General features: G+C 38.6%; 2 protein-coding genes and 1 pseudogene across 2 annotated transcripts; 1 reads left to right on the top strand and 2 right to left on the bottom strand.

The window, feature by feature from the left end:
- The first annotated feature begins 609 nt into the window (after positions 1-609).
- pabpc1l (poly(A) binding protein, cytoplasmic 1-like) lies at positions 610-11,575 on the top strand. Its single transcript, XM_030138125.1, has 14 exons — positions 610-1,092; positions 1,194-1,387; positions 5,509-5,624; positions 6,313-6,452; positions 6,884-6,978; positions 7,392-7,529; positions 8,384-8,479; positions 8,658-8,918; positions 9,049-9,136; positions 9,769-9,882; positions 9,971-10,104; positions 10,888-10,984; positions 11,076-11,206; positions 11,463-11,575. Exons 1-14 carry the CDS (start codon positions 900-902, stop codon positions 11,523-11,525), a joined length of 1,860 nt encoding a protein of 619 aa, XP_029993985.1. The 5' UTR covers positions 610-899; the 3' UTR covers positions 11,526-11,575.
- Positions 11,576-12,257: 682 nt separating this feature from the next.
- On the bottom strand, positions 12,258-18,661 carry LOC115422073 (RNA-binding protein 39-like). Its single transcript, XM_030138130.1, has 15 exons — positions 18,442-18,661; positions 17,146-17,203; positions 15,595-15,644; positions 15,271-15,468; positions 14,873-14,926; positions 14,610-14,727; positions 14,375-14,527; positions 14,131-14,268; positions 13,970-14,035; positions 13,687-13,891; positions 13,516-13,602; positions 13,331-13,427; positions 13,121-13,226; positions 12,874-12,952; positions 12,258-12,788 (listed from the first exon to the last, which is right to left on the bottom strand). The coding sequence occupies exons 2-15, from the start codon at positions 17,194-17,196 to the stop codon at positions 12,688-12,690; spliced, it is 1,503 nt and encodes a 500-aa protein (XP_029993990.1). The 5' UTR covers positions 17,197-17,203; positions 18,442-18,661; the 3' UTR covers positions 12,258-12,687.
- Positions 18,662-19,949: 1,288 nt separating this feature from the next.
- On the bottom strand, positions 19,950-22,421 carry LOC115422075 (ammonium transporter Rh type B pseudogene; annotated as a pseudogene).
- Between the last annotated feature and the right edge of the window lie 1,867 nt (positions 22,422-24,288).

Raw genomic sequence — 24,288 nt, 5'->3', positions numbered from 1 at the left:
AAGTTAAACATCTCTTAAAATCAATCACTGAATCCTGTTGTTAAAGTCCATAAATTGCCTCCACATGTATTTGAAGGATAATGTTCTTGCTTGTTAGATTTCATATAAACAAGTCATAATATAAATAATGAATTGTTAGATTTTGATAATGGCCTTCTTTGTATTTCTAAATATACCATTTAATTGTCACAGCTACACCATTAATTGCAGTCTTATACCTTAATAAATCTTACTTGATATCAGTTATTTTTGTTCAAACTGATGCATTTTCATTCTATACGCACATCAGATACTGTTTATTGGTTTTATATGATGCACACTAGTGCTGTCATATGATATTCATAAGAAATAATATAGTCCATAGTTCTAAGAAATGGGTCTGCATGGTGTGAGGAAAATCTCCAATTTTCAACTAAGTTATTCAGCATTATGGTAATAATAATATGACTTGCGATAAATGAATTTACTTTGTATTTGACAACAAATTGATGCCAAGTTCATCTGAGGTTTACTAATTACTATGTGTGGCTTCATCTCCTTGGCTAAACTGTGTGAATACAGTGTTGTTGTCATTTTCTTTTCCAATTTATTACAATTTAAGCATTGTGTTATGTAAATGGTTAGCACTACTTAAACAGTAATCAAGGGATTTTTCTCATGTAACTATGACCAAAAGTGATAAAAGCAAGGTTTTTTTGCTACTAAAAACATAATAATTGAAGAGGCTGAGCATGATGAGATTTATTAAAATCCAGTGGTTATTATTCAAGTGCTGTTGTGTTCTCCATTGTGCTGAATGTAGCCTGTTTTTATTAACTGGAAAGTGTGAATAACAAATGTGACTGAGACACTGTAAGCTCAACAGTTTTTTCTCTTTATTGGAGCAGCTGTTATCCAAGATGAACAACAGTGGACCAGCGTTCTCCCTGGCCTCTTTGTATGTAGGAGATCTGCACCCTGATGTTACCGAGGCCATGCTTTACCAGAAGTTTTCTCCTGCTGGACCCATCATGTCAATCCGTGTGTGCCGTGATATCATCACTCGCAGATCTCTGGGATATGCTTACATAAACTTTGAGCAACCAGCGGATGGTAAAACACATACTTGAGCAGTCTGTACAAAATTATAGGGAATATATACTGTATTTTCAATTGAGAAGGATTTTTTAACAGATGTTTCTTATTTGCTTTAGCGGAGTGTGCCCTAGATACAATGAACTATGATGTCATCAAGGGTCGTCCCATCCGAATAATGTGGTCTCAGCGTGATCCAGGGCTGAGGAAGTCTGGTGTGGGCAACATATTTATCAAGAACATGGATGAATCTATTGACAACAAGTCCCTGTATGATACATTCTCACTCTTTGGGAATATTTTGTCCTGCAAGGTAAGTTGGTGAAATGGTTCACTGTGAGTATATGACAACAAATTAATTGAAGTTATTTATATAGTGTCACATAACAAAAGTTATCTCATCACACTTCACGTTTAGAGCTAGTCTAAACCAGACTCTTAAACCAGTTTACAGAAACCCAACAAAATCCTCCAGGAGCAAACACTTGGTGACAGTGTTGAGGAAAAACTTCCTTTTAACAGGCAGAAACCTGGAGCAGACCCTGATTCTGGAGGATGGTCATCTACCCTGACTAGTTAGGGTTAAAGGAAGAGCGAGAGGGAGATTGGGGGAGTGGGGAAGAAGGGGGAAACAGGGAGAGACACATGGAAACTGCACTACAACTGTTAAAAACTAAAACAGCCAGTGCCAGTATAATTGCCAATAGCTAGAACAAATGTCCATAACTATTAATACTAGTACTCCAAATACAAGTATTAACAGTGCATAGGGCTGCACGATTGTGGCCAAAAATGAAATTGTGATTTTTGTTTTTTCCTCAAAAAACGCAAATTTCGATTTTGATTTTTTTTTTTTTTTTTGGGGGGGGGGTAAAACTACAAAAGACAACAGAAGTCGGCATGTCATTTTCATGTGCAGCCCACAATGCAATGCGATGGGCCCACAGAAGTTATACCAATGCAAGTCAGTGACAGGCATCAGTCCTGCGTGCGTAGACCACGTAAGTTGAGTGATCCCCATGCAGTGTGGGGGATCTGTGCGTGAAGGAGACCTCTGGGCCGACACAGGACATGCTGGAGGGATTATATCTCTGGGCTGGCGTGGGAATCCCTGGGGATTCCCCCGGAGCTGGTGGATGTGGCTGGGGAGAGGGCTGTCTGGACTCCTCTGCTGAGGCTGCTGCCCCCGTGACCTGGAACATAAGAAGATGGTATGGATCCATGTGTGGACAACGTAAGATGAGTGATCCCCATGCAGTTATATTTGAATTGGGGAATCTGTGCGTGGACCACAGTTTACATTGGTATCACTTCTGTGGGCCCATCATGGAATTTTCAGCAATCCCGTAATGCCATCAGATTTAAGGTCCATGGCCATTACATGGAATTTTGGGAAAGCCCACACTCACAGTCAGGAGGAGGAGCCTGCGGTAGCCTGGAGGAGCGTGGCTCAGAGAAACAATAGAGATGAAATCGATTTGACGATGACCCTTTTTTAAAAATCATCCTAAGTGAAAAATCTGATTTCAATATAAAATTTATTAATCACACAGCCCTAACAGTGGATACACTACTACTGTAACTGTTATTACAAATAATAGAAACCGCTCCCATCTATGTAACTATATAATAAACACCATCACAACTATATGGATAAATGAGTGATGACAATGAAGGCAGGTAAAAAGCAGGACCACTGCAGCAAGTCCAGAGATGATCCAGGGAAATATTGTGAGGCGATAAAACACAGACTTAGGGGGAAGAAGTTAAGTCAGTAACATGTATTTGCTGGGGTGTCAATAGAAGAGAAGATTAGAAGATTAGGAGAGAGAAGGTCAGAGAAGAGGAGGTCAGAGAGGAGTTCAATGTATCATGATGAGTTTTCCAGCAGTCTAAGCCTATAGCAGCAGAACTAGGAGCAGCCTGAGCCACTCTAACTATAAGCTTCATCAAAAAGGAACGTTTTTACCCTACTCTTAAATATAGAGGTGGTGTCTGCCTCCCGGACTCAGGCAGGGAGGTGGTTCCACAAAAGAGGAGCTTGATAGCTGAAGGCTCGAGCCCCCGTCCTACTTTTGGAGATCCTACAAACCACCAGTAAGCCTGCATGTTGGGAGCGTAGTGGTCTAGATCGATTGTACGGAACTAAGAGCTCTTTCAGATAAGTAGGTGCCTGGCCATGAAGGGCTTTGTAAGTGAGGAGGAGTATTTTAAAGTCTATTCTAGCTTTTACAGGGAGCCAGTGCAGGGAAGCCAACACAGGAGAAATATGGTCTGATACTGGTTCTGGTCAGTACACGAACAGCATTCTGGATTAACTGAAGGGTCTTTAAAGACTCTTTTAGTCTTGATGTAATAAAAGCATAGATTCATTTTTCTTCATCATTCTGTGTTAGAGTCTGCCTGATTTTAGCAATATTACATGGGTGAAAAAGGGAAGTTCTAGAAATCAGTATAATGTGCAAGTTAAATGATAAATCCTGATCAAACATAATGCCTAGATTCCTCACGGTGGTTTTGGGTTCCAGGGTATAGCCATCCATGGTGACCACTTTGCTAGACACTGCATCCCTAACATTTTTTGGGCCAAGCACAATGACTTCAGTTTTGTCTGAGTTTAATTGTAGAAAGTTGTTGGTCATCCAATTTTTAATGTCTTTATTGCACTCCTGTAGGTTAGTTAGCAGATTGGATTCCTCAGGTTTAATAGATAAATATAATTAGGCATCATCAGCGTAACATTGAAGGTTGATGGAGTGTTTTCTTAAGTTACCTAAAGCAAGCATGTATAAGAGAAACAGTATTGGTCCAAGAACCGAGCCTTGAGGAACTCCTTAACTAATTGTGTTGCACTAAGAAAATTCATTAACATTAAGAAACTGAAAATGATCTGTTAGATCGGATTTAAACTACATTAATGCAGTTCCTTTTATACCAATTGATTGTTCCAAGTGTTGCATGTGATGGTCGACAGTGAAAACCGTAGTAAAATCTAAGACCAGTATAGAAACAAGTCCTTTGTCAGAAGCAGTCAGCAGGTCATTGGTAACTTTCATCAATGAATTTTCTGTGCTATGATGTTCCCTAAAACCTGACTGGAAATTGTCATAGACTGTGGGCTAGAAAGAAGTCCCATAACTGATTGTCTACTATTTTTTTTTACAGACTCTTAGCTATGAAGGGAAGATTTCATATAGGTCTATGGTTAGCTAAGACTGCAGGGTCAAGGCAGGGCTTTTTAAAAATGGTTTGATTACAGTCACTTTAAAGGATTGTGGTTCATAGCCTGTTGATAATGACAGGTTAATCATATCCAGGAGGTGAATGCTAAGTAAAGGTAAAGCATCTTTAATGAGCCTTGTTGGAACTGGGTCTAAGAGACAATAAACTATTTGGTTGAAGAGACTATTGAAGTTTGCTGACTGACCTCTATGGGAGAAAAGCAGTCCATAAAGCCAAATGGTTCTATAGTCAACTCTGTGGTTTCTGGGTCTGAAGGATTTAAAGGTGGACTGGAATTTGTGGAGGACAGGTAGACATACATTTTTTTCTCTGATGAGCAAAATCTTATTGAAGTTCATAAAATAGTTGCTACAGAGGGTTGCAGGAATACTAGGCTCATATGCACTGTGGTTCTTTGTCAGTCTGGCTACAGTACTGAAAAGAAACCTGTGGATTGTTCTTATTTTCCTCTAATGGGGATGAATAATAAGCTGCTCTAGCAGAACAAAATGCCATCCTGTATTTATTTAGACTATCCTGCGAGGCTGAATGGTGTCCTTCCAGTTTAGTAGAACGCTGCTTTCTCTCAAGTTTTCAGGTATACTACTTTATTTGGCAAGTGTGAGAATTAAACCAGGGAGCTTGCTTCCCTTGTTTTATAATCTTCTTTTTTTCGTGGAGCAATTAGATCTAATATTTCTCAGAGTCTGCTGTACTGCTAACAAACTCATCAAATTGAGATGGTCTAAAATTTACTGATTTAGGGAAAGAATCTGCTGTGTAATTCAGATGTGAGATTACATTTAGCGCTGTTGGGATTCCCTCCTTAAATTTAGATACAGAATGATCTGATAAATGTCTGGTATAAACATTTTTAGCAGGAGGGGAATCATTGAATAACAAAAATTCAAAAGTTATTAGGCAGTGGCCTGGAAAATCTCTATGTAATCCAATCCATTAACATTATTATCCATTTTCTTCAACTAATTTGGGTCTGGGGTACAGTATCATTGTATCCTGATTGGTAACTAAACATTTTTCATGACTGCTTGTATTTTATTTATTTATTTTTTAACAACGACATGATGATGGGTCAGTACAGCTAAATTACCACCCATCATTAAAAGGAATACATATTCACCACCTTATCTGCAAAATGCTACTTGAAGCTAAACCTGTATGTAGTTAAATTTCTATGTTTTGCCTTCGCAGGTTGTTTGTGATGAGAATGGCTCTAAAGGCTATGGCTTTGTTCACTTTGAGACTGAGGAGGCTGCAAACCGGGCCATTGAAACCATGAATGGGATGCTGCTAAATGATCGGAAAGTGTAAGTCAAAGCTTTTACTTGTTCAGTTTAATAAACCACTTGACCAGAACTGGTCTAATAATGATGTTTATGAAACAAATATTGCAGAGTACATTTTGTTTTGAAAGTGTTGACTGTATTGAGTATTGAAGACATCACATTGTAGTCAACTTATCATGTGTTGTCTTTTTTGCTCAGTCAAGGGACATATTATCAGAGATCTGGCCTTGCCAACTTAAAGACTCTTGTCCAGGGAGAAAATTTTCAGGTGTCCATGAGTAGGTCAGTGAAATGGTAGTACTTGTGGCTAGGTTTGTCATTTCTGTTTTGAAATTTTACTATAGACTCAATAACAAGCAGTTATCATGAATGCCTTTCGGTATATTTTAGTACATAAAATTAAAAGTATTCTGATTTGTACTTGCATGTTGTGATTGTCTATAAAAATACAATGTGTATAGTGTTTGTAAATTTCTTCTACAAACCAGATCCTGCATCCAGCCTTTATTTTAAGACAACTCTTATAATATCCTGTGTGTTTGTGTGTGTGGTGTCTTGTGTTATATCTGTCCTCTGTGATTGTGTTCTGGTGCTTTTGATGCTGTGTGGCAAAGCCAAAGAAATGTTCCACACGGTGGACAGTAAAGCTTTTGATTAACTTGTTCCATCATTATCCCTCATATGCTTGTGTATTTCAATCCATCTGCAGTTTTGTTGGCCACTTTAAATCTCGCAAGGAGAGAGAGATGGAGTTTGGCACAAAAGCTGTGAAGTTCACCAACGTCTACATCAAAAACTTTGGTGAAGACTACAATGATGAGAAACTCAAACAAGTCTTTTCTGCATTTGGTAAGTGAATTTTTTAACTGCTTTAATTGTTCCTGGCTTTGGCTTAAGACATGGTCATAGTTACCTCAGTCACTGAGGTGCAGTTTTCACTCCTTGGTTTAAAATGTCACCATATATGATTCTTACTTGGATATAAAAATAATTTTCTTAACCATAATCCCTGTAATTATTGTCTTTTTATGATATTAGAATGAAAGCATTAAAGTGCATCACTGTCACCTACTCTAGTTCTTCTCCCTAACTGAAAAGCCCAGAACAGACCAACAGCCTTTGCGTCTGTAGCATCCACTGTAGGGGGGGTTGGTCTTCCAGATGCCAATGAAGATTACACACTGAACCTTTAAATATACAAATGGTCATAGTGGTCATATATGGTGAAATATTCTGTGTATTTCTCACATAGTTGTACTGTTTTGTATTCCACCTCTCAGGGAGGACTCTCAGTGTGCGAGTGATGAAGGATGAGAGGGGCCATTCTCGTGGATTTGGATTTGTAAACTTTGCTAACCATGAGGATGCTCAAAAGGTAGGGTGGCATGGTTGGACCCCTCAAAATATGTACTTGTCAGTAGTTGTAAGACCTGCAGCAATAATTTGTATAGGTCTTGTACCAGGCCAAGACCTATACAGAGCATGTAAGTTTTGCAGGTCTCAAGTGAAAACGCATTAAAAATTTTTGTCTTATTTTTGCTGCAAGTTGTTCAGAGAACATATAGGAACAAAATCTCCAAATACTGCAGGGAGTGAGTTATCTTTACTTGTGTAAACCATAGTAGGAGAAATATGATTGATTTACAGAAATGGGTAATCCTGTATGGGTATATTTGTACAGATTTGAGTTCTGTTAAGTTCTCATAGGGTTGTTACATTTGGCTTTTTACTTAAATGTAATGAGATTTATTTATTGATTGTGTTGTACAAACATTTGAACTTTTCTAGGCGGTCGAGGAGATGAATGGAAAGGAGATCAATGGGAAAGTCATCTATGTTGGACGAGCTCAGAAGCGGCTGGAACGCCAAGGAGAACTGAAGCGTAAATTTGACCAGATCAAACAGGATCGCATCCAGCGCTATCAGGTGCTGCTGCATTGTGTGCAACTTTGATTTGTCAGTTGAATGATTTTTAATGACTTGGTGTGTGTTTAGTTTGAGAGACTACTATATTAGTCTTACTCAGTCTGAAATTAACAGTTTAACTGTGCCAGCACCTCAGATGTGAGGTCTGACATCTTGCCCTGTCATTCTGGAATAAGAAAAAAAAACTCTGGGCTTATTTGCATTCATTTCAACATGTAAAACTACTCTTAAGTTGTGCTCACAGCTGGATGTAGTGATGATGCCTTTGCAAAGTAGTGAACATGTGCATTTAGAAGCATGTCATGGTGTCAAAATGACTAAATTACGACAAAAGACAGTGCTACAAAGTCTGCTATTTTTGTCAAAATAGTAAAACAAAATGGAATACCAACCCTGACAATGAGCAGGTGAATATCACAGGATTGGCTGTGCGGAGTAGTAGCTCTCTGCCCTTCTTACTAAAACAGAAGTTACAGCTTTACACTATGACAATTAAACTGCCACAATTGACTCTTTGTAGGATGTAGCAAACTAAAATTAAAAAATGAAACTGTGAATACTGTGATACTAGTTTTTATTAATCTTATCTATTGGTCAAAACAAAGCATTTTGAGACTTGTTGTCCAATGGTAAAAGCAGTCTGGGTCAGAGCTAATACAGCTTTTCTTAAAACAATAACCTGAAACAGGTGCTCATTTGATTTAGCCACATAAAACATAGTTTTAGAGCAAGCAAAACAACAGCCAAGAATATGTTTTGGTTTTCATTAGAGCTGCAAAGTTGGCATATACTACTGAGCAGAATGAGTCTTTACAAATGAGACTTACAGAGCATCTTTTCCTTGCTGGTTTCAGGGGGTGAATCTTTATGTGAAGAACTTGGATGATACCATAGATGATGAGAGACTCCGGAAGGAGTTTGCTCCTTATGGCACCATCACCAGTGCTAAGGTATTGTAATGCCATAATCTCTTGTAAATGAGACTGTGTCTCAATGGGACTACTTGTTTAAATAAAGGTTAAATAAAATAGACATAGCCCCAGACACCTCTCTTATATTTAGATTCTTAGTTTGTTGTTTGCTGCTTTAGTTACTGTATACCTGAACTGGAGGTTTCTGTTCCTTTAGGTCATGACAGATGGCGCCCAAAGCAAAGGCTTTGGTTTTGTCTGTTTCTCTTCACCCGAGGAAGCGACTAAAGCAGTGACTGAAATGAACGGGAGAATCATTGCTACCAAGCCACTGTATGTGGCTCTGGCTCAGCGCAGAGAGGAACGTAAAGCCATCCTGACCAATAAATACATGCAGAGACTCGCCACCACAAGGACCATGAGCAGTCCTTTAATTGACTCGTACCAACAGGCTGGATACTACATGACTGTTCCACAGGTATGGACATTTTTCCCAGAGTTTGATAAGAGTACATATGAACGATTGTGTATATTCTATCTGTGTAGTCATTGGCCAGTAATTACAGAAGCCTCAGTCAGTAATACTGACCTGAATATTTCTTTTGCAGCCTCCCACTCGCTCCTATTACAACCACAATGCTGTAAGCAACATGAGGGCTGTGCCCCGCTGGACTGGACAACCTCCTCGACCACAAGGTAAATGGAGCATTTCCTTTTGTCTGCACATCTACAAGTACATCTGTGCAAATGCACAGGGTATGGACACATTTTTCAAGGTCAAATTCAAACACTTTAAGGGTCATTTTCAAATTTTTCCAGCACAGCACCTTATTGCTGGGGTAAAATTCATATCTACAGGAATACATATACTTAGGATTATTTTTTTCACTTTCTATCACAATGATGTATATCTAAAATTGTGTTTCATAATAGGAAAACATTCATAAGTTACAGGAGAACACAAAGTTTTATCCAAAAAAAGGAAGCCACTTGGAATTCTTGAGGCACACTCACACCAAGCCAAAGATTGTAATAAAAATGTACCTGGAGTCGACCTGAGAACAACCGGCAATTTTCTTTTTTGACATAGTTTTCTTTTTCAAAATGTATCACCTCTCTGTAAGTAGCTTTGGCTTGCCATCTAACCTGGAGGAGTTAATATTAAAAATAAATATATAAATCACGTCACAGAGTTTGAATTGCAAGCACTTCAACTAAAATTCACACACTTTTCAGTCCTTGAAAACACAACATTGAAATTCAAGCATTTTCAAGGATTTCAAGCACCCGTACGAACCCTGAAAGTAACACGTCTTCTGTGCTTTTAGGCCCCTACTCACCACCTGGTACTTTTCTTCCCCGACGCGCATCGACTCCCATCACAACTGCTCGACAGGCTTCCACCCAGGTGCCACGTGTCATCACTGGTACCCAAAAAACAAGTATGCACCTAAAACTCTGCTTCATATGACACTTAGACCAGGATCAGCTCCCACATCCTCTGTGCTCTTTACATCTACGATTATTTAGGCAACATTGGGACCCAGACTGTCGGGGGCCGAACTGACGTTGCTGTGACTAGAAGCAGCCAGTACAAGTACTCGTCTGCAGTGAGGAATGCCCAGCAGGTCATTGCTGTACCTGCCCCCATGCCAAGATTACAGGTACGCCACTTTATGTTGTACCACATCATTCTAATACACATTTCACCTCAAAGGTAAGTAAAGCAATTGCCACAGAGACAAAATAGGGTTTGTTTCAGGATTAGGCCTCAACACATTTGCTGCTGCTTTGTAAATCTGTAACAGCCCCCTAATGACGCAATTTAAGATCATGTATATAAAAATAAGCAACATTAAGTATAATGGGATATTAAGTTCGGATTAGGTGTGGTCATGCTTGGGCATATATTACAAATGTTACACAATTAATTCTTCAAAGAAATCAGTGAAGAATCTACATACCGTTTCTACCAGATAGTGGTACAGAGCTCCTGTTACACACTGCATTCATAGCTTTGGGAGCAAATACATGCATCTCAGTGGCTGTTGGATGTGTAGTTTCACAATTTTACTGAGATGAAGAATTTTCACATGTCAGGACTTCTACCTCTGTGGCTCAAACATTGACTATCACTTGATCACTCAGCGGTTTTCATAATCACCAAAACTAAGCTTTCATTATAATTTGTATAAGCAAGCATTCATTATCATCAAAAGTGAATCTAAAAGAAACAGATGACCAAAGAGCGGTTGTCTCCTAAATACAAGTAAGTTTAATAAAAAAGTAATGTTTAATGGAGATGTTTTTTGTTTTTTTTTTCTGGGAATAACTCACTTAGCTTTAATCTGCAATAAATCCACCCCATTAGGTTTCCTTCTTATGAATGTACTGTGAATATTAACTTGAAAAGCAGTCTCCTGTAAGTACTGAACTGGATGTCTTAGGTTGTTTCTGTGCTGGAGCCTCCGGTTCTGAGTCAGGAGCCGCTCACCGCCTCGATGCTGGCTGCAGCTCCTCTCATGGATCAGAAACAGCTCCTCGGTGCGCGCCCTCACTTTTTCATACCCCGTCTAAACTCGTAGATCAATGAGCTGAGCCGTAAAATGTCAGTCCACTTTGTTCTGGTACACAGGTGAGCGACTGTACCCTCTGATCCACGCCGTCCACCCAAACCTGGCTGGTAAAATCACAGGAATGCTGCTGGAGATCGACAACTCTGAACTGCTCCACATGCTGGAGTCGCCGGAGTCTCTGCACGTGAAGGTGTAATTATATTCACTGCTCTGAAACAGTTAATAGGCTGGTGACAGGTGGTAGTCTCAGGGTTACATCTGAAGCAACATTTTGTTCCTGTGGTGGTGGGGACTTCACATCCATCAGGACTGTTTTCATTCAGTAGGATTACTGTCAAGCTGGCAGATGTTTGAAAACTGATATAAAACAGGTTTTATGGTGAACGTAGAAGTTTAAGGTATTATCTGTTATTAACCAGATTTTTCTTGTTTTTCCTCTTGGCCAGGTGGATGAGGCAATTGCTGTCCTGCAGGCTCACCAGGCGAAGGAACGCTCTCCAAAGAAGTAAAGATCATTCTTCATCACAAGTGAGAAACATAATTTGATAATTGGCAAAAAATTCAGGTTCTTTTATTATATAAAAGATTTTGGTCCAACCCTTTTCTCAAAGACTGTTCACCCGATTCTTTTCAAATTTGACATTCTTCACCCCTAGTAGGTACAGTGCAGTTTGATGGCTGAATGTTAATTGTCGCATTTTGTTTATTTTTACAAAAGTTTTAAAGATTTAAAGTTAAGGCTTCAAATGAATCCCTGGGTAGTCAGGGCATCAGTGAGCAGGAGGAGCCAAGTGTTGTGTGACTTGTTTTTATATATACATATATATATATATATGTATATATATGAGCTAGAGAAATGTTAAGTATCTTAACTGTCTTTTTTTCAGAAGTCAGACTTTCTGGAGGATGAAAAAAAAGATTTTGTAAATATGAAGTGAGGAACTGAAGATGGAAATATTTTGTTCAAAGCCTTTTGTTAGAAGATAAATCATTCATGCATGAAAACAGTCTCTTGTCATTTGTTTAATCCACTGGTGCTGCTTAGTTCTAGATTTATCAATACTAGTTTTTATTCACTGATATTGAGAGGTTTAAACACTTGCAGACCTGTTTCATGCTTAATGCATCATAGCTAACTTATTACCTAAATGTACTACATGTAGGCTGAATCAACAGCATTACTACAACCAACTATGATACAGAGTTGTATAGAAACAATCCTGGAAAGGGATGTGGAAAAGTGAATTGAAATTTGCCAAAGTTTATTGGGAGCCTTCATACAAAAAATGAAATTATGGCTGTAAAAAGTTACAAAGGGTAAATGTTGACATTGATATTTTTGGCATTTAAGGCCTATTAACCAACACATTTTGTAACTCTTTGCAATATATTTTAATCTAAAACGGCTGATTTTAACAAGCAATTAAGACAGTCATATTTAAAAACTTAGAACAATAGATACCTGCAGATTACTTTCAGTGGTAGTTTACAACACAAAACCACAAGAGAAAAAAAAAAATTCAAAATGCAACTCAGAACTGCCTAATTTTCAAAAAAGTGAGCACATGAACTTGAGGCAACTTTATTACACACAGCCAACTAGTTTCAATGCTGCTGTCTCATTGACTGAAAACGAAAGTATGTACAATGACTCTCGAGTTGGGTCTCAGACTATCGACGTGCCGGCATTAGAAGCTGCTTCGCTGTTACAGAATCGGGGAAAAGGTTGTGGTAGGTCGGTAGGGGAACATAGGCAGCCGTTATCATTTTGCCTGTAGAGAAAAAAAAAATTAAATGATTCTCCATTTTATTAGACTGAAATGCAAAGGTTTAAAGGCTGTTAATGGCGATGTGTACCTGCAAACCAGCGTCCATGAAGTGCATTTACAGTGGCCATCGCTGCAGGTATTGATGGGCATTTCACGTACACATTACCCTAGAAGAAAAAGACAGGGATTCATACAAAACTACATATACCATTTACGTTGCAACATTCGGCTTCATTCAGCTGAACTATTTTCTACAAATAAACATTGCTCAGCTAGGAGAGGCCAAACTGACTCCAATACATGACATTTAACATCCTGTGTTCTCTTTAACTTACTTGAGGAGAATTCTTGTCGACATAAATGTGAACAATCCCTCCGTGTTTGTTACACTCTTCAATGACATCATCTTGGATCTCTGTTGCCCAACCAGGATCGTTTTCCCTGTGAAACATATTTGGAAATGTTACAAATCCAGCCAGATAAAGCGGTAAATAACATTGAAGCTAAAAGTGTAGTTCCTTTGGTTATCAACAGAACACCCTTACGCTTGTGGGTTGAACAGGTTGGACAGCTGGAGGCAGTGTGTGGCCAGTGGCTGTGATGGGAGGTTCAATGCTTGGCTTGGCGCAGGGGTTGGAACAGCTGAAGATGAAAAAGAAATCAGGTTATCATTATGCAGATTGGGGGGGGGGGGGGGTACACAAAACATAAGCTTAATTGAAATAGTTACCTGGTGGAGCAGTGATGTTTCCAAACGGTATGGACCCAGTCATCTGCAGAGCTTGTTGAGCAGCAGGAGGAATCTTGAGACCAGTTCCTGCAGAGAGAAAAAACCCCAGCTTATTTACAGTTTTATGTAGTCATCCTATTACAGACTAAAATGATGTGGTTTAGAACAAACCTTCTGCCAGCCGAGCCATAAGCTGTAGACGTCCTGTGGTGCCGAGGTCGATGCCGGTCCTTTCTAGTTCATCGTTGTCCAGGAAAGAGCTGGCCGTCGATGAGTCGGAGCGCTCTGTAACATGCCCCACCTTCATTGGCCGCCCTGCAAGCTCAAAGCCATTCAACTGCTCCAAAGCCTTTTTTGCACATTCTGCATCTGCAAACTTGGGAAAAGACAGAAATGAGCTGCACATGCACTCTCAGTAGTGTCCCATCTGCAAGTCTTTAAAAAGGGTTATTACTGAAATAAAGCCGTATCCTTTGGATCGTCCAGTCTCGCTGTCCATCATGAGCTGTATTCCTTCGATCTTTTGGGGAAGAAAAACAAATAGGCAGTTTTAGTAAACGCACCTGCATACGCAAGTAAAACTGCTTGTTAGACTGCACAGCATTGCTGTCTGACCTTTCCAAAAGGCTCAAAGATCCCTCGAAGCATTTCTTCTGTGATATTGAAGTGGAGCGAGCCCACATAGAGGCGCATTGGACCCGAGCTGCCCTTCTGCAGATTGTTGGCGGCGGCTGCAGCCCTGTTTTTCTCTGCCTGTGATTACAAAAACATTTTAATAACAATCCACATCTTGAAACAAGCCAATTATACCTCATTCTGTTGCTGACTCTACATCAGCACCATAACTCCAGACACACACCTGAGAGGCTTGCACAATGATGGGCACTCCCAACAACCTCTGACCGGTAAGTCCAATAGCGAGGGGCACAGAGGAAGCCTCCACAAACTCTATGTATGCAATGCCCTTTGACCTCCGAGAATTTCTGTCTGAAATCATTCTTACATCTCTTACCTGTGGAAAACAGTAAAACGTTAATATATTGTTGATGCACAAACACTTCATGATAAGACAAAGAAAATGAAGGTGGACTGACTTTTCCAACAGCTGAGAAGAAGTCTTCTAGGTCTCGAGCTCTGATTCGTGCAGCGAGCTGCATGCAGAAAACTGTTCGGGCGTCCCTCTCCTCTGGTGTTAGATTGTCAATTGGTTGCCTTTAAAAAGTAAAACAAAGTGTAATATTAACGTGAGTGAAATTACTAGCGTGGCCAACTCAATTTATTTACAATATAATCAATGTAAACATGTTTGTTTTACCACAGATTTGTTTGATATTAATTATATTAAATAATAACTCACCTGATAGGACTCTTTTCTTTCTTGAAGGGGCTTCGACTTTTGGAACGCTTCCGGCTAAAATAAAAGACATACCATTTAAGTAAAATGCAACAGTGCAACATTAACATTTTATTCATTTAACACTTCTGTGTGTTAGATGTTCTGCGTAATCTGTTCTGCTATTACCAGAGGCAACAGTTTATTCAGACTAGTGATATATATCTTAAGTCTCTTACATCATTGTCCATTTAAATAACACTAAACTGGATTTAAAAAACAGAACATTTTATTTTATCCATCCAAGTGAAACAAAAAGAGCCAAGAGCAAACACAGCATTCTGATCTGATTTGTGTAAAAGCCAAATCAGACACACATTGAATTAACACCTTCTTTAGCGTCAAGTTGTGTGAATACATACATAGGGCTTCTGCGAGCTCTGTACCGGCCAGAGCGTTCCTTGCTCTTGGAGCGGCTGCGATGGCGCTCTCTGCTGCGACTTCGTTTTCTTTCTCTGCTCCTGCTCCTCTTCTTACCCTTCTTACGGTCTCTGCTCCTGCTCTTGCTTCTTCTTTTCCGAGAGCCAGGGCTCCGGCTCCTGCTTCGGCTCCTCCTTTTCCTGAATCATGAGACAAACACTGGTATTGTCTTGTAAAAGTGTGTATGTTATTTATGAAAAAGGATGACACCCCCCCAAGTTCAGTTATAAAGTATATATCATTTTATGACATAAATAGGTACTTACTTCTTACTCTGATCATCATGTCCATTTGCATGAGAGGACTTGATCTCATCCTAAGCAAGGTTGATAGAAGAACATCATGAGGACGTAGATGAAACATTGCAAGTCGTCATGGTAAAGGGGATGGGGTGGGACAAGAGAAAATGCAAAATATATTCAATTAATAATAATACTTCAAACTTCCTACTGTCATGCCTGGACAGTGTCCTTCCACAACCCCAATAGCTTCCCATCCCACTCCTGATCTCAGTTTCTGTTCTTACAAGGCTGCTCAGTATTTAATACAACAAATAAAATAAAGGGAGTGTCCAACGTTAGCTCAGTTCAGGAAGCTTTGACATTAGTCAGGTCATCTCCACCATCCCCCTTCTAATAGGTCGTACCAATGCCACTATTTGTGCCTAATCATGTGACCACGCATGGCCCACAGCCACTAAAAGAGATCCTGTGTGGTTGGTGTCAGTCCAGTGATCTTCACCCATTTTCGTTCTTGGACTGTAAGAGCTCGATGCCACCTCTGTCACACATCTTGCCCTGAAGCAAACAGGGATTCACACTTCTTAGTAATATTGACGCCCAAGAAAATAAATAAAAATAAAATAATAAATCCATTAATTCAGCCACGAGTTACCATTATCTTTTGCTTACATGACTCCTTTTACACTTTTACTTTAAGAATTGCTAACTACTGAAAAGTTACTCAATAATACAGTGATACTAAATAGATGTATCCATTTAACTGGTATTCTAGTAATAAATCATATCTGTGGTGTTTTGTAGCATGCAAAAATCAAGATGCTGATTCACATTAAATCTGGCTAAGGCAAAGAGGCAGTATTCATATTTACATGAAAGAAGAAGTCCTGTTACCTGTACTGTATTGGCCATAAATTGACAAATCTGATGTCGGATGCACAATGAATATCAGCCCAACCTTTGCAACCGAAAAAGTTTGTAATTCAATGCCTCATCTTAATTTAGAAAGGTATTACTTCTCTATACAGTTTTATTTATAAACAATGTAGTCAAAGAACAGATTTAGATTTTAAAGTGTCAGTTATACACACCTATTGGATCTACATAAGGACACCCCCCTCCAATCACAGAAAAGGGGTGCAAGTCTGATCCAATTCAGAAACGACATGCAGATTGTAAATCTGAATACTGCCTCCTTTGCTGGACAGTAAAGATGGGCTTATAAACCATTGGCATTCACCTTGTTGTTACCGAATAGGGACTGGATGTTCTAGGTTGAATTTTTTTTGTCCTAAGGTGAACCACAGTACATCAGTATATGCGCAATAACTACCTTCCTTTTTTTCACAGTTCACAGTGGAATCAAAGATGAATTCATGGGAGTAGAGGTGAGATATCATTAGGGAAGTCTATAAAGAGAGATAGATGTGGATTTATTTATAATTCTGTATTGCGTTTGAAATACTCAATCACACCACACAACATTCAAGTAAACTATGTCACAGTAGTATATAAAAAAAGACTCTAGAGCAAATCATAACAGTAAAACTGGACTCATCTCTGTAACCTGCAACCCACCTTTCTGTATGGAGCCTCCAGCATGGCCTCAACGTCAAAATCATCAGCCATGATGATCCTTTAAAAACAAAAAAAAACATCAATGAATACCTCTTGACATAACATTTTGTTTTAATAAACTCAACACAGTGATAGGAGTTCCAGCACCTAAGCCTTTTCAGAACAAGGTTTAGGTGCACTACCTAGGCCATGTAAAGAAAATCTGTATGTCATCAAAAACAAAACTACATACCTAAAATGTTCCCAGATCTAATGATTGCAGTTTGTCTCCTGCTTTGTGTTCTAGCTTTCTAAAAATTTAGGATGATTTAAATTTTTAAACCTAAATCAAATGGGCCAAAATGATGAAAAATGCACCCCCTACCCTAGACAGAGATTTCTACAAACTCATACTTAATCTCTGTGAAAAATACAGTCAAGATGGGTTATAATCGAATTAGATATACAATATGTACATGAAGTACTAACGTTGAACTAATAACATAAAGATGATCTTGACAATCGAATAGAACAACAAATACCTGTTACAATGTGCAGGAGTCCATGTGACATAAAAGCTCATCGACATTAAGTAAACCAAAAGTTGCCACATTGTGTTTGTCTGTAATGCAGACACAAGTAAACGTCTAAGCAGTAACAAACTACATGAGGTTTTATAAACAGAAGTATACTATTTCCAAACGCTCATAGGGAGGATGCAAACCAAACATTTATTTAGCATTGGTAAGTTAATTTTAACTGCGGTCTTTGAACGGCTCGGTTAAACCAAGATAGATTAAAATAACTGCGCTATATCAAATGGCAAAGACACGGAAGCTACAACACAGCTAATCATTTACATCTGCACTAAATTAGCTTATTTTTGCAAATTGATCATTCCAATATAACGGATATTACAGACCATTATTAATTTTATTTTATTATTGAGTCATTTTCAGGTTACAGCTTGGGGGTAACATGGGGTAAGATAGGCTAAAGTGTAGCTTAGCTAAGTTGGCCATCTCACGAGCCAAATACGTCTCCACTCATTTCAGCGCTAGCTAATGTTAGCTTACATAGCTGATATATACGTTAGGGGATTTCATAAATGTAACGGAACTTAAACTGCCATTATGAAGTTTAACGGATATCAAGTAATCACATGGTTTTAAAACAAATAGCTCAAATTAATTTTACAGTTAAAAATAATGTTTGCGCCGCTGAAACTATCGCTGCGTTCACAGTAAACCGACAATATGGCCTGCGACAACGTTTCCGCGGCATTGAGCTAGCATGATTAGCAAACATTGACGTTACCGTTTATGAAAGCTGAAATGATGTGCCAAAGTCAAACTATCCCGAAAAACGGCCTTCGGAAGAGACTCGTCCCGTCGCCTTCCTCCTGGTAGATCACAAAAAGATTCGATTAAATCTCAATTTTCGGTATTATGTAACCTTTTATAATGTTAGCAACTCTCCATCGCAGGTCGTGATGGTGGCCTGGTTTCAAAATGTTCTCCGTACGTCTTCTTCGTCGGGTTCTTCCTGTCTTTTCTGGTTTTATTGCAGCTCAAGTCTTCCGGCGCTCACTACCGCTACCTACCGGAGATGAAAAGAACTTATTTTTTCAGTTTCCCTTATATTAACACTATTAAAACCCTTTATGTCTTGTGTAAATCACTTTCAATGATCAGTTTATTGTATATTTCCTAAACTACGATTGTATCGTCGTCTTCGATGGCAGTCGTAAAGTGAACGGCTCGTGCGGCTGTAAAACAAAAGAGCCTCGTGGTGGAACGTCACCTCCAGGCCTAAACATCCGGTTCACCTCATTTCATGGCTCTGCGGCGACATCTAGTGGTGATGAGGAATAAATGTCAGGCCATCTTGTTCTCAGTGTGTCTATAGATAAGGGGTCTCACACTCATTTTCTTTCAGGGTCCACATTCAGCCCTATTTGATCTCAAGTGGGCCAGTAAAATAATAGCATAATAACTTACAAGAATACAGCTTACAAGATTACAAACATATTTTCTTCTCGATTTGATGTGGAAAAAAATATTACATTATGTCTATAAATAATGACAACTTCAAATTTTTTGTCTTTGTTTTAGTGCAAAAAACCCATTAAATTATGAAAATACTTACTTTAATAAACTATTCAAACAAAAAAGATGTGAATAACCACAAAAAAATGAAATTTCTTAAGAAAAATAACTGCAATTTTAACGATATTATGCCTCAGCTTATCATTTCTACATGCGAATTATGGATTGGCTCTACAAAGGCACTAAACACTTAAATTGTGCTTAATTTTCTTTAGACATTTCAGGTTGTTCATATTTGTTCAGGTTATTCACATTTTATTGTTACAAGATAGTTTGTAAATGTAAATATTTTCATAATTTAATGTTATTTTTTGCGCTTAAACAAAGACAAAAAATTTGATGTTGTCATTATTTATAGACATAATGTAATATTTTTTTCGCATCAAACCGAGAAGAAAATATGGAGTCATTATTTCTTGTAAGTTATTATTCTATTATTTTAGTGTAGATCATATTGGTCTGTATGTGGAACCTGAAATAAAATGAGTTTGACAACCTTGACTGTGGAATTTTTGCATTTTGCAAATTCATCCCAGGGGCCAGATTGGAATCTTTGGCGGGCCGCATTTGGCCCCCAGGCCGCATGTTTGAGACCCCTGCTATGGATCATGAATGTGAAACAAATGGATCCATTTTGGAATTTCTTTTATTCCAAATTTATAGTATGGACAAACACACATAATAACTTTGATATTAAATTAATTATTTCATGATAGGATAATTAACACCTGTATTTTCATTATTGCACTCAATTACTATCATTATCATCAACCATGTGCAACTTAACTAATGAGCACTGACTCAACAATTGACATTTTATTTTCATTCTGACAAAGTGGTGGTAAAGTTCATTACACATATAGGCGACTGAGCTTATTTACATTGTCCTGAAAGACTTTTTCCACATCAGGCAGCAGAGTCTTCTGTCATAACAGTGTTATTGAGTTTAAGTGGTGCATCATAGTCAGGAGGCACCTCAAAAAACAGTTCATCATCAAAACATAAATCATCAGAAGGTGATAGGAGGCATGGCAGTTTCAAGATGAAGCCTGTGAGGATACCACCGACTGCTGACAGTCCTATGGTGGAAAAAACAGCTGCGACCTGGAAAAGGGCCTGTTCCTTTGCAGTCCTCCCTAAGCCCGGCTGTAAACCTGGAATCAACATCTGCAGCTCAAGCAGCTTTGGGTCTTCTGCCACCGGTGCTCTGTGGGTGAAGATTTCATATAAGCTGGGGCCGTACACCTCTTCACTAGCCATCAGAATACCACATATTCCTGCAGTGCAAGATATAAGTCCTGTTAGACCGTGCAAGTTATGGATTCCACACTGATCCTGGATCCTGAAGCGACGTGCCAGGAAGGGGCTTAAGTACTTGTATCCCAGCATGCAAGCAGTGCAGCCAATCATTCCCAGAGCGTAGGCAGCTGCAGGTGATATCATCATGTCCACAGAGGCACCCACAGTCACACCTCCAGCCAGAGTCACGTTCTGAACATCAGCCATGGTGAGCTTACCGTTTTTATTCAGCATAGCAGATAGAGCGAAGGCCGTGATTGTGGAGGAACTGAGGCCGATGAAGGTGTGGAGAATGGCTCTGTGTTGATCGTCTCCCTTTAAGGTTAACGCAGAGTTGAAAGATGGCCAAAACACCCAAAGGAACAAGGTCCCCATGACAGATAACATGTCAGATTGGTAACTGGTGCTCTCTTTTGCATGGCCTTCATTGAGCTGAGGCCTGTACAGCACAAAAGTGACGCCTAAGCCAAAATAACATGCAAATAAGTGAATCAGAATAGAACCTCCTGCGTCGTTGATCTTCAGATACTTGAGGACGACCCATTCTGTGACTGCAAACACTGGCACCTCCAGCAGAGCCATGACCAGCAGCTGTAATGGACTAGTCTTCCCCAGCACTGCTCCAAAGGATATCAGCACCACAGCACAGGCGAACTCTGCATTTATGAGGTTGATCACCCCAAGGTGGATCTTACCGTCATGGTTGAACTGGAAGTAGCCCTGCACGAGAATAGCCCACTGGATTGCAAATGTAGCTGTGAGGAAGTTAAAGACCATCCCCCCAAAGCCATAGAGCCGGAAAAATGCAAGCAAGCACCCAAAGCCGAGGAATATCATGACCTGTATGTCAGCAAAAAAAGGGTAGTCCTTGTACATTGCATTTTCCATGGGGTTCGTCTCATTGTTCTGAAATTTGGCATCAGAATGGTCATCGTAGGTGACAAAAGAAGCATAGAGAGTGACAAAAACCACCTCTGTGACAAACACAAATGCAGGTAACTTCACTCGGAGGCTGGTTGAGTGCGTCTTCATCCTGAGGGCTCCTGGGTACAAATGACTGTCATTTCTTTTCCAGACTGGTCTATCTCTGTGTAGATAAGACACGTCCAAGTCATTGATCAAACTCTCTCCGTCAAACAAACACAGGCCATATATCTCTCACAGGGAAATGTTATAATTGAACTTTGGTCAACATAGTAAGACTTAAGCTACAGCTCTAACACCTCAGCTTTTTTTTTTTGTCGTTTTACAGTACAATAAAATAAGGTCATAGTCGGTTGTCTATATACGCGCCTAACATTAAATTAGCAGTGTTTAATGTACTATAAAGACATGCACTTGTGTGTCTGTGCAGGTTTGCACTCATCCAGGTCATGTTAATCTGAATTGTTGCAGCAACTCTTAACAACTCCTATTCAGGTGAGTTACAATGCTTAATGACCCTATTGCTATCAGCAGCTCTACAGAGAAAAAACAGCAAACCCCTAGGATCATTTAGAACCAAGAAACCTATATTAACTCTTAGGATGCACTGTTTCTATGAAGAGTGGCATCATTTGCTTAGTTACATTTTTTATTTTATTTTATTTTATTTTTTTTACATTTTAATCATTTCACAGAGCTAACGTAATGCTGTAACTGTGGCTGGCTGATGTCCATTTATTGCGAAACAGAGTATTGCTGATCTACAAACAGACCTCTGACTCGATCAAAGGGGGGCACAATGTCCCTTTTAGTTTTCATTAGATTATTGAGTCACTGATATGATTCTGCATCCGTGCAAGTACAACAAGCATGTCACACGTTTTGTCCAAATATATCATTGTGTGTGGAACATAAGTGAGGAGGTGTGTTATTATTAGAATTATGCTGTAATGCCTTATTTGTCTGAATACAAACTTCTTCACAGATAAATGTGTGCGGATGTGTATGTATGCAGGTGTGTATGGATATACATGTATATTTATGAGTGTGTGTGTGTATGTGTAGATATGTATATATTTATATAGTTTTTACATGTATATATTGTAATTGTTTTATCTCAAATAATTTTCTTGTTTTTTTTTTTTTTTACCATTCCAATGGCGAGCTTTCTAAATCGAAATTTCATTGATAATGTGCAGCAGTTAGTGTACGTTCTGTTTGACAATACAGTGGCTATTCTATTCTATTCTATTCTATTCTATTCTATTCTATTCTATTCTATTCTATTCTATTCTATTCAACATGACAATACAAACTATACTTGGTTTGTTTCTGCAGTGATCAATAAAACCACCAGTTGTGACCGTGTGGAGCTTCCTGATTAAATAAAGATAAAACAGAAGATTTAAATTAATATGCACTTGTAATCAATTTTAGTGGAAGCGTATTACACAAAAATCCATTTGCTCTTCTGCACATTATAGAAATATGTGTGTTAGGTATGTGATGCCTTTTCAAATTCATTTAATCTGCAAATTGAACAATCTCTGTAAAAATACTTGAAAACGATAGACACTGATGTAGTAAAATGATTTTAATTTATTGCATTTTGTGCAGACATATTAAATGGTTTCTTCCAACCATTACTCATATTTGCATAAGACATGACATAATACTATTTATCCTTTTAGGAGAACATACAAACTTTCTATATAATCTCTATAAAACTTGTATTGACACACATATGACATGTTATTGCTAAATTTAAAATCACAGATGTATTGACAAATGTCCTTTTCTCATACAAGTGACTGCACACAAATGCCCACACTCAAACACATTTATCCATATGGTGACACTATGTTCATTCATGAAATGATGATACAACATATAACACACACTTCATGAGAGACTGTGTGTCTTTTTGTATAACTTTAAGTGACCAAGACATTGACCACCTCACCAGGAGTCAAAAGCAAAATATACAGATTTATAGCGTGGTTTACTTTGTTGTTGTACAGTAGTTTTGCGTCCACACTGTCCAGAATTACAGGAAACACTAATGGTGGTGCAGACATTCACCATAAAGCTTGATATGTGTCTGATGAGCTGAGGTTTTGTGTGTGCTCTTGCACTGACTTGACAGTTAACAATGACAATTTTCATAAAAAGACTGAAGGCTGTTTGCATTGTTCTAGATAGAAATTCTAGTAGAAATTCCAAAGATGTACAAAACTTTGTGCCTCTAAGCGACCAAAAGAAAAACAAAACACTTTTATAAATCATTTTATACAGAAGCTACTAAAACTATATCTACTAACAGCAGAGTTTGTGTTATACCAGGTAAACTGCTTTAAATACTGCTGGTAACCTACTTTGTTGAATAATGTTATAGTTTGGGTTGAAAAAGGTCAAACATATAAGACAAAAACAGTTCACAAGTACATAAGAATGGAACATCTGCTTTACTATATACAAAAAGAAACTCCATATCCATTATATACACATATAAACAACATAGTGGTTTGCAGAATACTCTGGTTTTCATGCATCAGGATGAAGCATTTTTCTTTGCACCTTCAGAAATCCCAACATAAATAACAGGGTTCCTACAAGTTTTTATGAGTAAAATTTAAGACCTTTTAAGACTACTTAGAACAGAATTTAATGCCCATTTCATGACTATACTAGTAAAAATTTGTGACTCCTAGAATTTAGCAAAATGCATTTATTTATTCCAACGCCTGGATTTTCACTGTTCAGAGTCATTTCTCACTGGGGGCTGCAAAGTTAGTAATAATTGGTTCCAAATTTCAGTATAAATTGTCGGGTT

The sequence above is a fragment of the Sphaeramia orbicularis genome, chromosome 7 (assembly GCF_902148855.1).
Source record: "Sphaeramia orbicularis chromosome 7, fSphaOr1.1, whole genome shotgun sequence".
Classification (NCBI taxonomy): domain Eukaryota; kingdom Metazoa; phylum Chordata; class Actinopteri; order Kurtiformes; family Apogonidae; genus Sphaeramia; species Sphaeramia orbicularis.
The sequence above is the reverse complement of the archived record's forward strand: the minus strand, read 5'-3'. Positions and strand labels throughout refer to the sequence as shown.